The sequence below is a fragment of the Petromyzon marinus genome, unplaced genomic scaffold (genome assembly GCF_048934315.1).
Source record: "Petromyzon marinus isolate PM22_M1 ecotype Great Lakes invasive population unplaced genomic scaffold, UKy_Petmar_22M1.pri1.0 PM_Scaffold_94, whole genome shotgun sequence".
NCBI classification, from domain to species: Eukaryota; Metazoa; Chordata; class Hyperoartia; order Petromyzontiformes; family Petromyzontidae; genus Petromyzon; species Petromyzon marinus.
The window spans coordinates 302501-317500 of record NW_027423704.1 but is presented as its reverse complement, the minus strand read 5'-3'; the positions used below and the strand labels follow the sequence as shown (position 1 = coordinate 317500).

Genomic DNA, 15000 nt, shown 5'->3' with positions numbered 1-15000 from the left:
GGAGGGAGACACGGAGAGAGAGACACGGGGAGAGAGACACGGGGGAGGGAGACACTGAGAGAGAGACACGGGGGGAGGGAGACACGGAGAGAGAGACACGGGGGAGGGAGACACGGGGGAGAGAGACACGGAGAGAGAGAGACGGGGGAGAGAGACACGGGGAGAGAGAGACACGGGGGAGAGAGACACACGGGGAGAGAGACACGGGGAGAGAGACACGGCGAGAGAGAGACACGGGGAGAGAGACACGGGGGAGAGAGACACGGAGAGAGAGACACGGGGGAGAGAGACACGGGGAGAGAGAGACACGGAGAGAGAGACACGGGGGAGAGAGACACGGGGGAGAGAGACACGGGGGAGAGAGACACGGGGAGAGAGACACGGGGAGAGAGACACGGGGAGAGAGAGAGACACGGGGAGAGAGACACGGGGAGAGAGAGACACAGGGAGAGAGAGACACGGGGAGAGAGACACGGGAGAGGGACATGGGGGAGAGAGACACGGGGGAGAGAGACACGGGGGAGAGAGACACGGGCGGGAGACGTGGGGAGAGAGAGACACGGGGAGGGAGACACGGGGGAGAGAGACACGGGCGGGAGACGTGGGGAGAGAGAGACACGGGGAGAGAGACACGGGGAGAGAGACACGGAGAGAGACACGGGGAGAGAGACACGGGGGAGAGAGACACGGGGAGAGAATGACACAGGGGAGGGAGACACGGGGGAGAGAGACACGGGGGAGACACGGGGAGAGAGACACGGGGAGGGAGACACGGGGAGAGAGAGACACAGGGGAGAGAGACACAGGGGAGAGAGACACAGGGGAGAGAGACACGGGGAGAGAGAGACACGGGGAGAGAGAGACACGGGGGAGGGAGACACTGAGAGAGAGACACGGGGGAGGGAGACACGGGGGAGAGAGACACGGGGGAGGGAGACGCGGGTACAAGAGGCAGACATGGTGAGTGGAGCCAGAACCACTCCACTGGACCTCCTGAATGCCACAGAGCTCCAGGCGGTACCGGTCCAGCTCCCGACAGAGGAGTGGCAGCCTCTCCACTACACGCACACGCATCAGAAACCTCCCCCGGACCTCCTGAATGCCACAGACGTCCAGGGGGTGAGGGGTCAACACCACCCACGAGTGTACAAAGACAAAGATCCCCGTATAGCCTCAACAGACTTGTGGGGAAAGTGCCATTATCGATCAACTACACATACAAAGCACCCCCGTGTAGCCTTAACAGACTGTAGGGGCAAGTGCTGTTAGCGAGCACCTATGAAGGCCGGAACGGTACACGAGGGGGTGGGTGGCCAGCACCACGCCCGACCGCCTTTGTCTCCCTAGTGGCAATGTTTACACACCGCACCAGGTACTCATTTGAGGCTCAGTCGACCTAGGGGAGGCCCAGGACCGGTTCAGATAATCGTCACTGGGTGTTGACCGTGAGCGGGAATCGAACCCGGGTCGCCGGGTTCATAGCGCAGCGTAGCGCTAACCGCTACACTATCGCTCCCCACACGCACACAGACACACAGACACACACAGACACACAGACACACACAGACACACAGTAACACACACAGACATACACAGACACACACACAGACACACACAACAACAACCGCCATTCACCACTAAGTGGTGGTGACGTCACCACGACGCTTGTGCCAGGCTATGTGCACCCTGAGGCCACGTGAAGTGTCGAACGCCCGCTGGCAGGAGGTCACGGGGCAGACCCAGGTGCCACGGGTCGACTGACTGAGATGACTGGCTGATGCACCACCTGTGCCCCCTACTGTGCCAACCTGCTGTGCTTTAGCCACCCGGCGCTCCGCTCGTTGTTGTGAGCGTCGCTCCTCCGCCCTCCGTTGTAGTTGGAGGGCGACTACCTCCTACTGCCCAGTAGCGTCCTTCACGAGCCTCCTCCACAGAGGCCGATCTTGACACCGCTGGTACCAGTCATCGGAAAGTCCACTCAGCTCCACGTCCTCCTGTACCACATCACTCCATCTCTTCTCTAGCCCGTGCCGCGCCCGTTTAGCCCCCTCGATCCAGCTGAACAAAAGCTGTTTCGGCATGCGGTGGCTGGGCATGCGGGCTACATCACCCAGCCAACGCAGCCTTGCCTGCCGGAGGAGCTCACCGATGGGACCTTGCCCAGATCTTTCAAGGATTTGTGAGCTCCTCACACAATCCAGCCTAGTTAAACCCAGGATGGATCGTAGGCAGGCCAGCCTAAATGTTTCCAACCGGCGAAGATGCTCCATTAAGGGGGTCCACGTTTCGCAAGCGTAGAGAAGGAAGGGAATGACCGTGGCTGAGAAGACCCGACAGACCAGGTAGCTTCCACACAGCGTTACGCAACCGATGAAAAGATATTGCCGCTCGACTGATTCGGAGTGAGACCTCTGCTGTTAAACTGGAGCCAGTCATAAGCACACTGCCCAGGTATGGGAAACTCTCCACTCTCTCCACAACTGCCCCATCACCGATTGGGAGTTGTGGGGGTGGAGTGTCCGATGGTACAAAATACCCAGGCAGGTACTTAGTTTTGGTGGGGCTGATGGTAAGGCCCCACCTCTTAGTGGCACGCTCCAGTCTCAGCAGCAGCGTCTCCAACTCCTCCTCTGAATGAGCAGCTATTACCGAATCATCAGCATACATAACGTGGTTGAGCAATAGGGAGCCATCCCTTGACCGCACCCGGGCATCGATCAGCCTCCCATTATATCTGTAACAAATGGAGATTCATCTTCTTTGGTTCTTTCGGTAAAGTCACGTAGAATGAGAATAAAATAATAAATTGATAAAATAAAATAACAATAATATTCTCACGACGTTTCGGCCACAACACAGGACAGCGCTGTCCTACCAGACAGTCTCGTCCCTTCACCTGATGAAGGCCGCTTGTGTTGTGGCCGAAACGTCGTGAGAATAGTATTGTGTTATTTTATTTTATCAATTTATTATTTTATTCTCATTGTACGTGACTTTACCGAAAAAACCAAAGAAGATGAATCATTGCAGTCACGAAAGCTTTAAATAGAAATGGAGATTCCCCCGGTACAGCTATTGAAGGCTTCACGAACTACGTGGTCAAAATAGATGTTAAATAATGTGGGAGCCAGAGGACATCCCTGTCGCACCCCAAGTTGTACAGGGAATGGCTCTGACTCCCGGCCATGTAGTTTTACCCGGGCCCGCTCACCATCATGAAGGTCCTTAATGATCGTGAGCAGAGGGTCAGGTACTCCAAAAGCACGAAGAACGACCCAGAGCCCAGGCCTACTGATGGTATCATAGGCCTTGACCAGGTCAATAAAGCAGAGATGTAGGTCTTGTTGGAATTCCCTACACCTCTGCTGTAGCAGACGGACAGAAAATATGGCATCTGTGCAGGACCGCCCTATCCTGAAACCGCATTGGGGCTCCGCAAGCCTCTCCTCAGCGTGCCTGGCAAGGCGATGCTGAATAATCCTTGCCAGGACCTTTCCCGGCACACTGAGGAGTGAGATGCCCCTGTAGTTGTTACAGTCTGTGCGGTCCCCCTTCTCAAAAAGGGGGACCACCAGGGCATCCTTCCAATCCTGCGGAACCCGTCCAGTGGTCCAGACTGTTGTTATGATGTCATATAGGGCAGTCTGTGCACAAACGCCACCCTCCCTCAGCATTTCGCTTGGGAGATCATCTCTGCCCGCTGCCTTTCCGGGTCTCAGACTCCGGATCACCTTCAGTACTTCCTCAACAGATGGCACCTCAGCCAGCCACTCACAGGGGGTGACTTCTTCCAATATTTGAGGCACCGCAGCCTCAGCAGGGTCATCCTCACTTTGTGCCACGACGTTTTCCTGGCTGAGGGATTTTCCCTCCCCCAGGACCTCACAGAAATGCTCAGCAAATCTGCAAACCTGTTCCTGGGGGTCGGAGATTGGATCACCGTTTTTTCCCCTAATGATGGTAATAGGTGTGGCGCTGCAGGTTACTTTTTTGATGGAGTTAAATAGAGATTTGTGATCACGGGCCACTGAGGCAGACTCCATCTCCTCAGCAACCCGCGACCACCACCCATCCTTGCAGCGCCTCACGGCTCTCCGAACCTCCGAGCGAAGGCTGCGGTAAGCCTCCTCATTCTCTGATGTGGGATTTTGTAGCCGATGGCAGTGGGCCTGTCGCTTTTTCTCAACCATCCTGAACACCTCCTCTGTCAGCCAGGGTCTCTGGGGAGGTCTGGACGGCGTACCCAAAGCAGCCATTGCAGCTGCATGAGTCACAGTCCTAAACCTCGCCCATTTACCCTCGACATCAGGAGGAGTCGGGGACGATGCCAATCCCAGCCGCAAGCGATGATGAAATTCTCGCTTGCAACTTTCATCAGATAACTGAGACCAGGCCACTTTAGGTCGGAATGGGGTCCTGGGTGTACACCCACCACCGGAGTGGAAGAATGGCAGGCGCATCTTACAGATGACTAGTCGATGGTCAGAGGGGAGATCAGCTCCACGGTAGGTCCTGGTGTCAAGGACATGGGCTCGCATCCGCTGGTCCGTCACTATGTAGTCCAGCAGATGTTCTTGCTTGGACCCGGGCATGCATCCATGATGTTGTGTGGATGCGCCGATGCCGGAACAGCGTGTTGGTAATTACAAGCCCATGGGCTGCACAAAAATCTAGCAGCCTCCTACCGTTGTTATTGAGCTGATCTGGCCCATGCCCTCCAATCACTCCAGACCAGGTGCCAGCATCATGACCAACTCGGGCATTGAAGTCACCCAACATGATGACCCTATCCCGAGGGGCCACTTTAGCCAGCACCTGTGACAGGAGGTCATAGAAGGCATCTGACTCATCGGCTTTGCCTGCATCCCTCCACGGATGTTCATCTTCGGTGGGGGCATAAGTAACCACGACCACCATTCCTCGCCTCCGGTTGATGGGAAGGCGAGCCCAAAGTAGCCTGGGGCTTACAGCTTCCCACACCTCACCGCCACGTTCCCACGCCCCCTTCATTCTTTTGTTCAAAAGAAGAGCCACACCCTGTTGTTTGACAGTCTGCTGCCCCGAGTAGAGGACTGTCCACCCCTCATGGTGGCAGGAGCCAGAGCCGGTCCACCGGACCTCCTGAATGCCGCATAGATCCAGGCGGTACCGGTCCAGCTCCCGACAGAGGAGTGGCAGCCTCTCCTCTGCAGTGAGCGTTCGAACATTCCACGTGGCCACCCGTAGTGGCTTTTCGTTGTTTCTGGAGTAGCCCCGAGGGTAGGTATTCAATCTCTGGCTCCGCCAATTGGGGTTTGGCCAGGAGACGTCATAGACGCCTGGCCCCCCGGGGCCTCCGGCACAAGCTTATTAGTTACATATTTCAGTTTAACTCGTGGTTTCATGGTATTTAATTGAAGGTGGAGGGGTTACCAGCCCCCGTTTAGCCCCTGTGGTGGACATATATGCCATGAGGGGAGGAGCCAATCAAAATTGGATCTCCCCCCACAGCACTGTCCACGACAGAGTTGCCCGTCCGGCACACACCCAGACACACTCACTCGCACAACAACAACAACCACCGCCATTCGCCACTAAGTGGCGGTGACGTCACCACGACGCTTGTGCCAGGCCACTACACACACACACGTGTACACACACACACACACGTGTACACACACACAGTGTACACACACACACACGTGTACACACACACACGTGTACACACACACAGTGTACACATACACACACACGTGTACACACACACGTACACACACACAGGTGTACACACACACGTGTACACACACACACACACGTGTACACACACACACGTGTACACACACACACACACGTGTACACACACACACAGTGTACACGTGTACACACACACACACCAGTGTACACACACCAGTGTACACACACACACACACACGTGTACACACACACACGTGTACACACACACACGCGTACACACACGTGTATACACACACACACACGTGTACACACACACACACGTGTACACACACACACGTGTACACACACACGTGTACACACACACATACGTGTACACACACACACACACACGTGTGTACACACAGGCGCGTACACACGCACACACGTGTACACACACACACACGTGTACACACACACGTGTACACACACACACACGTGTATACACATACGTGTACACACATACGTGTACACACACACACGTGTACACACACACGTGTACACACACACACCTGTACACACACACACGTGTGTGTACACGTGTGTGTGTGTACACGTGTGTGTGTGTGTACACGTGTGTGTGTGTACACGTGTGTGTGTGTGTACACGTGTGTGTGTGTGTACACACGTGTGTGTGTACGCACAGTGTGTGTGTGTACACACACACTGTGTGTACACGTGTGTGTGTGTGTACACGTGTGTGTGTACACGTGTGTGTGTACACACAGTGTGTGTGTACACGTGTGTGTGTGTACACGTGTGTGTGTGTGTACACGTGTGTGTGTACACACAGTGTGTGTGTGTGTACACACAGTGTGTGTGTGTGTACACACAGTGTGTGTGTGTGTGTGTACACGTGTGTGTGTGTACACGTGTGTGTGTGTGTACACGTGTGTGTGTGTGTACACAGTGTGTGTGTGTACACACAGTGTGTGTGTGTGTGTGTACACACAGTGTGTGTGTGTGTGTGTACACACAGTGTGTGTGTGTGTGTACACACAGTGTGTGTGTGTGTGTGTACACACAGTGTGTGTGTGTGTGTGTACACACAGTGTGTGTGTGTGTGTGTACACACAGTGTGTGTGTGTGTGTGTACACACAGTGTGTGTGTGTGTGTACACACAGTGTGTGTGTGTGTACACGTGTGTGTGTGTACACGTGTGTGTGTACACGTGTGTGTGTGTACACGTGTGTGTGTGTGTACACGTGTGTGTATACACACAGTGTGTGTGTGTGTGTACACGTGTGTGTGTGTGTACACGTGTGTGTGTGTACACGTGTGTGTGTGTGTGTACACGTGTGTGTGTGTGTGTACACAGTGTGTGTGTGTGTGTACACACAGTGTGTGTGTGTGTGTACACACCGTGTGTGTGTGTACACGTGTGTGTGTGTGTGTACACACGTGTGTGTGTGTGTACACACTGTGTGTGTGTACACGTGTGTGTGTGTACACGTGTGTGTGTGTGTACACAGTGTGTGTGTGTGTGTACACGTGTGTGTGTGTGTGTACACGTGTGTGTGTACACACAGTGTGTGTGTGTGTACACACAGTGTGTGTGTGTACACACAGTGTGTGTGTGTGTACACACGTGTGTGTGTGTGTACACGTGTGTGTGTGTGTACACACAGTGTGTGTGTGTACACGTGTGTGTGTGTGTGTACACACAGTGTGTGTGTGTACACACAGTGTGTGTGTGTACACGTGTGTGTGTGTGTGTACACACAGTGTGTGTGTGTGTACACACACACTGTGTGTACACACAGTGTGTGTGTGTACACGTGTGTGTGTGTACACGTGTGTGTGTGTGTGTACACACAGTGTGTGTGTGTGTACACACAGTGTGTGTGTGTGTGTACACGTGTGTGTGTGTACACGTGTGTGTGTGTACACACAGTGTGTGTGTGTGTACACACAGTGTGTGTGTGTACACGTGTGTGTGTGTGTACACGTGTGTGTGTGTGTACACGTGTGTGTGTGTGTGTACACGTGTGTGTGTGTGTACACGTGTGTGTGTGTGTACACAGTGTGTGTGTACACGTGTGTGTGTGTACACACAGTGTGTGTGTGTACACACAGTGTGTGTGTGTGTGTGTACATGTGTGTGTGTGTGTACACACAGTGTGTGTGTGTGTACACACAGTGTGTGTGTGTGTACACAGTGTGTGTGTGTGTGTACACGTGTGTGTGTGTACACGTGTGTGTGTGTGTGTGTACACGTGTGTGTGTGTGTACACACAGTGTGTGTGTGTGTACACACAGTGTGTGTGTACGTGTACACAGTGTGTGTGTGTGTACACACAGTGTGTGTGTGTGTGTACATGTGTGTGTGTGTGTGTGTACACACAGTGTGTGTGTGTGTGTACACGTGTGTGTGTGTGTGTACACGTGTGTGTGTGTACACAGTGTGTGTGTGTACACTGGCGTGTGTGTGTGTACACGTGTGTGTGTGTGTGTACACACACACACACTGTGTGTGTACACGTGTGTGTGTGTGTACACGTGTGTGTGTGTGTGTATACACAGTGTGTGTGTGTGTGTGTACACAGTGTGTGTGTGTGTGTACACAGTGTGTGTGTGTGTACACGTGTGTGTGTACACGTGTGTGTTTGTACACACAGTGTGTGTGTGTGTGTACACGTGTGTGTGTGTGTGTGTACACAGTGTGTGTGTGTGTACACGTGTGTGTGTACACGTGTGTGTGTGTACACGTGTGTGTGTGTGTGTACACACCTCGCTGTGCACGGCAGGCTGCAGGGTGAGTGTGAGGACGTGCGGCCCGCGTTGAGCGGCGTGGCCGTGGGAAGCCGCCGCCCCCGTGGCCTCCGTCCCCGCACGGGGAGGCGTCAACACCTCCAGCACAGGAGCAGCAGCACGTGACGTGACGTCACAATACACACTCCTCACACAGCATGGCCGCTACGAAGTCGGACACTCCGCCCCCACCGCCGCCCCCCTTATCCAACATGGCTACCTTAACGAACCCCCCCCCCCCTACACAACATGGCCACCGTGACATCACACACCCCCCCGTCCCTCACCCAGCATGTCCGCTATAAAGTCACGCCCACCCCCCCCTATCCAACATGGTCGCCTTAGCAACCCCGTCTAGGGGCGGGGCTAGTTGTGGTGGGGTGGGGCTAGCCGTGTTGGGGCGCGGGGCTAGCCGTGTGGGGGCGCGGGGCTAGCCATGTTGGGGGCGGGGCTAGCCGTGTTGGGGGCGGGGCTAGCCGTGTGGGGGTGGAGCTAGCCGTGTTGGGGCGGGGGCTAGCCGTGTGGGGGCGGGGCTAACCGCGTTGGGGCGGGGCTAGCCGTGTTGGGGCGGGGGATAGCCGTGTGGGGGCGGGGCTAGCCGTGTGGGGGTGGGGCTAGCCGTGTGGGGGCGGGGCTAGCTGTCTCGGGGCAGGGTAGACGTGATGGGGGCGGGGGCTTAGACGCGTGGGTGGCAGAACTAGCCGTGTGTGGGCAGAGCTAGCTGGATGGGGGCGGGGCTAACCGTGCGTGGGCGGGGCTAACATGTATGGGCGGGGCTAACATGTATGGGCGGGGCTAACATGTGTGGGCGGGGGCTAGCTGTGCGTGGGTGGGGCTAGCCGGATGGGGGCGGGGCTAACTGTCTCGGGGCAGGGTAGACGTGATGGGGGCGGGGGCTTAGACGCGTGGGTGGCAGAACTAGCCGTGTGTGGGCGGAGCTAGCTGTGTGTGGGCGGGCTAACATGTGTGGGCGGGGGCTAGCTGTGTGGGGGCGGGGTTAGCCGGATGGGGGCGGGGCTAGCTGTCTCGGGGCAGGGTAGACGTGATGGGGGCGGGGGCTTAGACGCGTGGGTGGCAGAACTAGCCATGTGTGGGCGGAGCTAGCCGTGTGTGGGCGGGGCCAACATGTGTGGGCGGGGGCTAGCTGTGTATGGGTGGGGCTAGCTGGATGGGGGCAGGGCTAACTGTCTCGGGTCAGGGTAGACGTGATGGGGGCGGGGGCTTAGACGCGTGGGTGGCAGAACTAGCCATGTGTGGGCGGGGCTAGCCGTGTGTGGGCGGGGCTAGCCGTGTATGGGCGGGGCTAACATGTGTGGGCGGGGGCTAGCTGTGCGTGGGTGGGGCTAGCCGGATGGGGGCGGGGCTAGCTGTCTCAGGGCAGGGTAGACGTGATGGGGGCGGGGGCTTAGACGCGTGGGTGGCAGAACTAGCCATGTGTGGGCGGAGCTAGCCGTGTGTGGGCGGGGCCAACATGTGTGGGCGGGGGCTAGGTGCGTGTGGGCGGGGGCTAGCCGTGGGCGGGGCCAACATGTGTGGGCGGGGGCTAGCTGTGCGTGTGGGCGGGGGCTAGATGTGTGTGGGCGGGGGCTAGCCGTGGGCGGGGCCAACATGTGTGGGCGGGGGCTAGCCGCGCGTGTGGGCGGGGCCAACATGTGTGGGCGGAGGCTAGCTGTGCGTGTGGGCGGGGGCTAGCCGCGCGTGTGGGCGGGGCCAACATGTGTGGGCGGGGCTGGTACCCGCGAGTGGAGGATGCGACTGAGCTGTTCGTGGACCCCCTTGATCCGCATCTCCCTCTCACGCTGCCGCCTCCACAGGCGCCTCTCGCGCTCCTCCCGCTCCTCCTGCTGACCACGATCCTCGCCCTGCCGCCGCTGCCGCCGCTGCTGCTGCTGCCGCTCTCCACTGTCGCTCAGGCTGCCTGCCTGCAGGCGGGGAGAGAGAGAGAGAGAGGGGGGGACAGGGAGATGGATGGAGACAAATGGAGAGAGAAGGCGAGAGAGGGAGAGAGAGAGAGAGCGACATGGATTAGGAAGAGAGGGGGGTAGAGAGAGAGACAGGGAGAGACACACAGAGAGAGACACGGAGAGACAGGGAGAGAGACACAGGAAGACAGGGAGAGAGAGACAGGGAGAGAGAGCGAGAGACACAGAGAGAGACACAGGGAGAGACAGGGGGAGAGAGACACAGGGAGAGAGACACAGGGAGAGAGAGAGACAGAGAGAGACACAGGGAGAGAGACACAGAGAGACAGGGAGAGAGACACAGAGAGACAGGGAGAGAGACACAGGGAGACAGGGAGAGAGAGACAGGGAGAGAGAGACAGGGAGAGAGAGCGAGAGACACAGAGAGACAGGGAGAGAGACACAGAGAGACAGGGAGAGAGACACAGAGACAGGGAGAGAGACAGGGAGAGAGACACAGAGAGACAAGGAGAGAGACAGGGAGAGAGACAGGGAGAGAGACACAGAGAGACAGGGAGAGAGACAGGGAGAGAGACAGGGAGAGAGACACAGAGAGACAAGGAGAGAGACAGGGAGAGAGACAGGGAGAGAGACACAGGGAGAGAGAGACAGGGAGAGAGAGAGACAGGGAGAGAGACACAGAGAGACACAGAGACACAGGGAGAGAGACAGGGAGAGAGACACAGGGAGAGAGACAGAGAGACAGGGAGAGAGAAACAGGGAGAGACAGGGAGAGAGAGACACAGAGAGACAGGGAGAGAGACACAGGGAGAGAGACACAGAGAGACACAGAGACACAGGGAGAGAGACAGGGAGAGAGAGATGAGGCACAGACACGAGACGCACAAACAGCGTTCACTCGTGCCAGGCTAGGTGCACGCAGAGACGCGGACACTGCGCTAGTGCCAGGTGCCAGGCTAGGTGCATGCACGGACGCAGACACCGCGCTAGTGCCAGGTGCCAGGCTAGGTGCACGCAGAGACGCAGACACTGCACTAGTGCCAGGCTAGGTGCACGCACGGACGCGGACACTGCGCTAGTGCCAGGCTAGGTGCATGTACGGACGCAGACACCGCGCTAGTGCCAGGTACCAGGCTAGGTGCACGCACGGACGCACCTTGGATGGCGACGCGGCGCTGACCTCTGACCCCGACCCCCGCGGGATGCGGTGGGGGGGGGCGGAGGGAGTCAGCCCCTCCCCTCGCTCCTTCTGTAGCCTGCAGAGAAACACGTGAGGGGGGGTGGGTGGGGGGTGTGGGTGGGGGGTGTGGGTGGGGGGTGTGGGTGGGGGGGGTGTGGGGGGTGTGGGGGGTGTGGGGGGGGGTGTGGGTGGGGGGTGTGGGTGGGGGGTGTGGGGGGTGTGGGTGGGGGGTGTGGGTGGGTGGGGGGTGTGGGTGGGGGGGGTGTGGGGGGTGTGGGGGGTGTGGGGGGGGGTGTGGGTGGGGGGTGTGGGTGGGGGGGGTGGGGGGTGTGGGTGGGGGGGGTGGGGGGTGTGGGTGGGGGGTGTGGGGGGTGTGGGGGGGTGTGGGGGGGTGTGTGAGTGGGGGGTGTGGGTGGGGGGTGTGGGGGGTGTGGGGGGGTGTGGGGGGGTGTGTGAGTGGGGGGTGTGAGTGGGGGGTGTGGGGGGTGGGGGGTGTAGGTGGGGGGTGTGTGGGGTGTGGGTGGGGGGTGTGGGGGGTGTGGGGGGGTGTGGGGGGTGTGGGGGGTGTGGGTGGGGGGTGTGGGGGGTGTGGGTGGGGGGTGTGGGGGGTGTGGGTGGGGGGTGTGGGGGGAGGGGCCACCCCCACCGGGCGTTGGGAGTCTCCGGCGAGTCTCCGGTCGTCAGGTCCCCTCGCTCGGCCACCTCCAGCGCCCTCCATAGCTCCTCCCCCTTGCTCCGGCCTGGCTCCTCCCCCTTGCTCCGGCCTGGCTCCTCCCCCTTGCTCCCGCATGGCTCCTCCCCCTTGCTCCCGCCTGGCCCCGCCCACCGCGGGGGGGGCGGGGCCGCGGGGGGGAACGCGCGGTGGAAGAGGCCGCGGGCGCGCGAGGCCGCAACGTCAGCGCGGAAGACGCGGGACGACCTGGGGGGCGGGGCGTAGTGGTGGGGGCGGGGCGTAGTGGTGGGGGCGGGGCGTAGTGGTGGGGGCGGGGCGTAGTGGTGGGGGCGGGGCGTAGTGGTGGGGGCGGGGCGTAGTGGTGGGGGCGGGGCGTAGTGGTGGTGGTGGTAGTGGTGGTGGTGGCAGTGGCGGTGGTGGTAGTGGTGGTAGTGGTGGTGGTAGTGGTGGTGGTGGTAGTGGTTGTGGTGGTGGTGGTGGCGGTGGCGGTGGTGGTGGTGGTTGTGGTGGTGGTGGTGGTAGTGGTGGTTGTGGTGGTGCTGGTGGTAGTGGTGGTGGTGGTAGTGGTGGTGGTTGTGGTGGTGGTAGTGGTAGTGGTGGTAGTGGTGGTAGTGGTAGTAGCATCATCAACATCAGTAGTTGTGGTAGTAGCATCATTGGTAGTAGCATCATCATCAGCCGTAGGTAGTTGTAGTGGTGGTAACATCATCATCATAATAATCAGTAGTAGTAGGAACACCATCATCAGTAGTAGTGGTAGTACTAGCATCAGTAGTAGTGGTAGTAGTAGTGGTAGTAGCATCATCAGTAGTAGTGGTAGTAGTAGTGGTGGTAGTAGTAGTATCATCATCTTTAGTAGTATCATCATCAGTCACATCATCATCAGTAGTATCATAATCATCATCAGTAGTAGTATCATCATCATCAGTAGTAGTAGTATCATCATTAGTAGTAGTATCATCATCAGTAGTGGTATCATCATCAGTAGTAGTATCATCATTAGTAGTAGTATCATCATCAGTAGTAGTAGTATCATCATCATAATCAGTAGTAGTATCATCATCATCATCATCAGTCGTAGTATCATCATCAGTAGTAGTAGTATCATCAGAAGTAGTAGCATCATCATCATCAGTAGTAGTATCATCATCAGTAGTAGCATCATCATCAGTAGTAGTATCATCATCAGTAGTAGTAGTATCATCAGTAGTAGTAGCATCATCATCATCAGTAGTAGTATCATCACCACCACCATCACCACCACCATCACTATCACCGCCACAATCACCGCCACCATCAACACCACCACCATCTTGATTTAAAGCTGTGATTCCGGACATACAGTACCCTGGCGTCTACAAACTAAGTTGCCTCTGTGGTAGTAGTTACATTGGAGAAACCAAACGCCATGTCTCGGACCGCATTCGTGAACACAAAGCAGACCTTAAACACGGTAGGACCAACACCTCGGCCGTGGCAGATCACTGTTATAATTCAGTAGGCTCACATGACATTGACTTCTCCAAGACAGAGGTTCTTTGCAAGCCATCCGGCTACCGTGAGAGATTCGTTCACGAGGCTATCCACCATATACAAACACGGAGACAATTTCAACCGAGAAGATGGATTCTGGCTTAGCAATCATTGGAAGGATTTCATAAACCATTTTGGGTCTTAATTGATTGTTCACGCTTACGGTGGCTTTCAGACCGCATCCATTAATTTTTCGTCTCCCCCCCTCTCCTCTTTTCCGAACTTAGATGGACTCAATTTTGATTTAAAGCTTTCGTGACTGCAGTAATTCATATTCTTAGTTTTTTCGGTAAAGTCACGTTGAAGAGAAACAACAAAATAATAAAATATATATATTTTACCGAAAAAACTAAGAATATTAGATGGACTCGTCCGTCGGAACGAACTGACAAATCGCTGCCCGTGGTGCTAACGTTTAAAAAATTTAACAAAGACGCCACTTTTTTCAAATTCTCTTGCCATGATTTTCACAGCTGATGATGACGATTGCTGCTTTGTGTTGCAGTAGAAACGTCGTGAGATTTTTATTGTTTTATATTTTTATTATTTTATTGTTTTATATTTTTATTATTTTATTGTTCTATATTTTTATTATTTTATTGTTTTAAATTATTATTTTATTGTTTTATATTTTTATTATTTTATATTTTTATTATTTTATTGTTTATCCTTCTACGTGCTGGTTTTCACCAGCTGATGATGATGATGACTCCTGCTTTGTGTTGCAGTGGTAAACGTCGTGAGAATTTTATTGTTTTATATTTTTATTATTTTATTGTTTTATATTTTTATTATTTTATTCTTGATGATTGCTGCTTTGTGATGCAGTTGTAAACGTCGTGAGAATTTTATTGTTTTATATTTTTATTATTTTATTGTTTATATTTTTATTATTTAATTGTTTTATATTTTTATTATTTTATTGTTTATCCTTCTACGTGCTGGTTTTCACCACCTGATGATGATGACGATTGCTGCTTTGTGTTGCAGTAGAAACGTCGTGAGAATTTTATTGTTTTATATTTTTATTATTTTATTGTTTTATATTTTTATTATTTTATTGTTTTATATTTTTATTATTTTATTGTTTTATATTTTTATTATTTTATTGTTTTATATTTTTATTATTTTATTGTTTTATATTTTTATTATTTTATTGTTTATCCTTCTACGTGCTGGTGACTTTAGCGAAAGGACCAAGAATATACCACCACCACCACACCGTCACCAC

General features: G+C 55.1%; 1 protein-coding gene across 3 annotated transcripts in view; it reads right to left on the bottom strand.

Moving 5' to 3' along the window:
- Nucleotides 1-15000, bottom strand: part of LOC116958544 (uncharacterized) — a 93231-nt gene that overhangs the window by 2506 nt on the left and 75725 nt on the right. For all 3 annotated transcript variants that reach the window (XM_076064967.1, XM_076064968.1, XM_076064966.1), the window contains 4 exons: nucleotides 12210-12482; nucleotides 11540-11639; nucleotides 10198-10383; nucleotides 8441-8560 (listed from right to left, as the gene is read on the bottom strand). In XM_076064967.1, the coding sequence (XP_075921082.1) occupies nucleotides 8441-8560; nucleotides 10198-10383; nucleotides 11540-11639; nucleotides 12210-12482 (679 nt within the window). The remainder of the gene's footprint in view (nucleotides 1-8440; nucleotides 8561-10197; nucleotides 10384-11539; nucleotides 11640-12209; nucleotides 12483-15000) is intronic.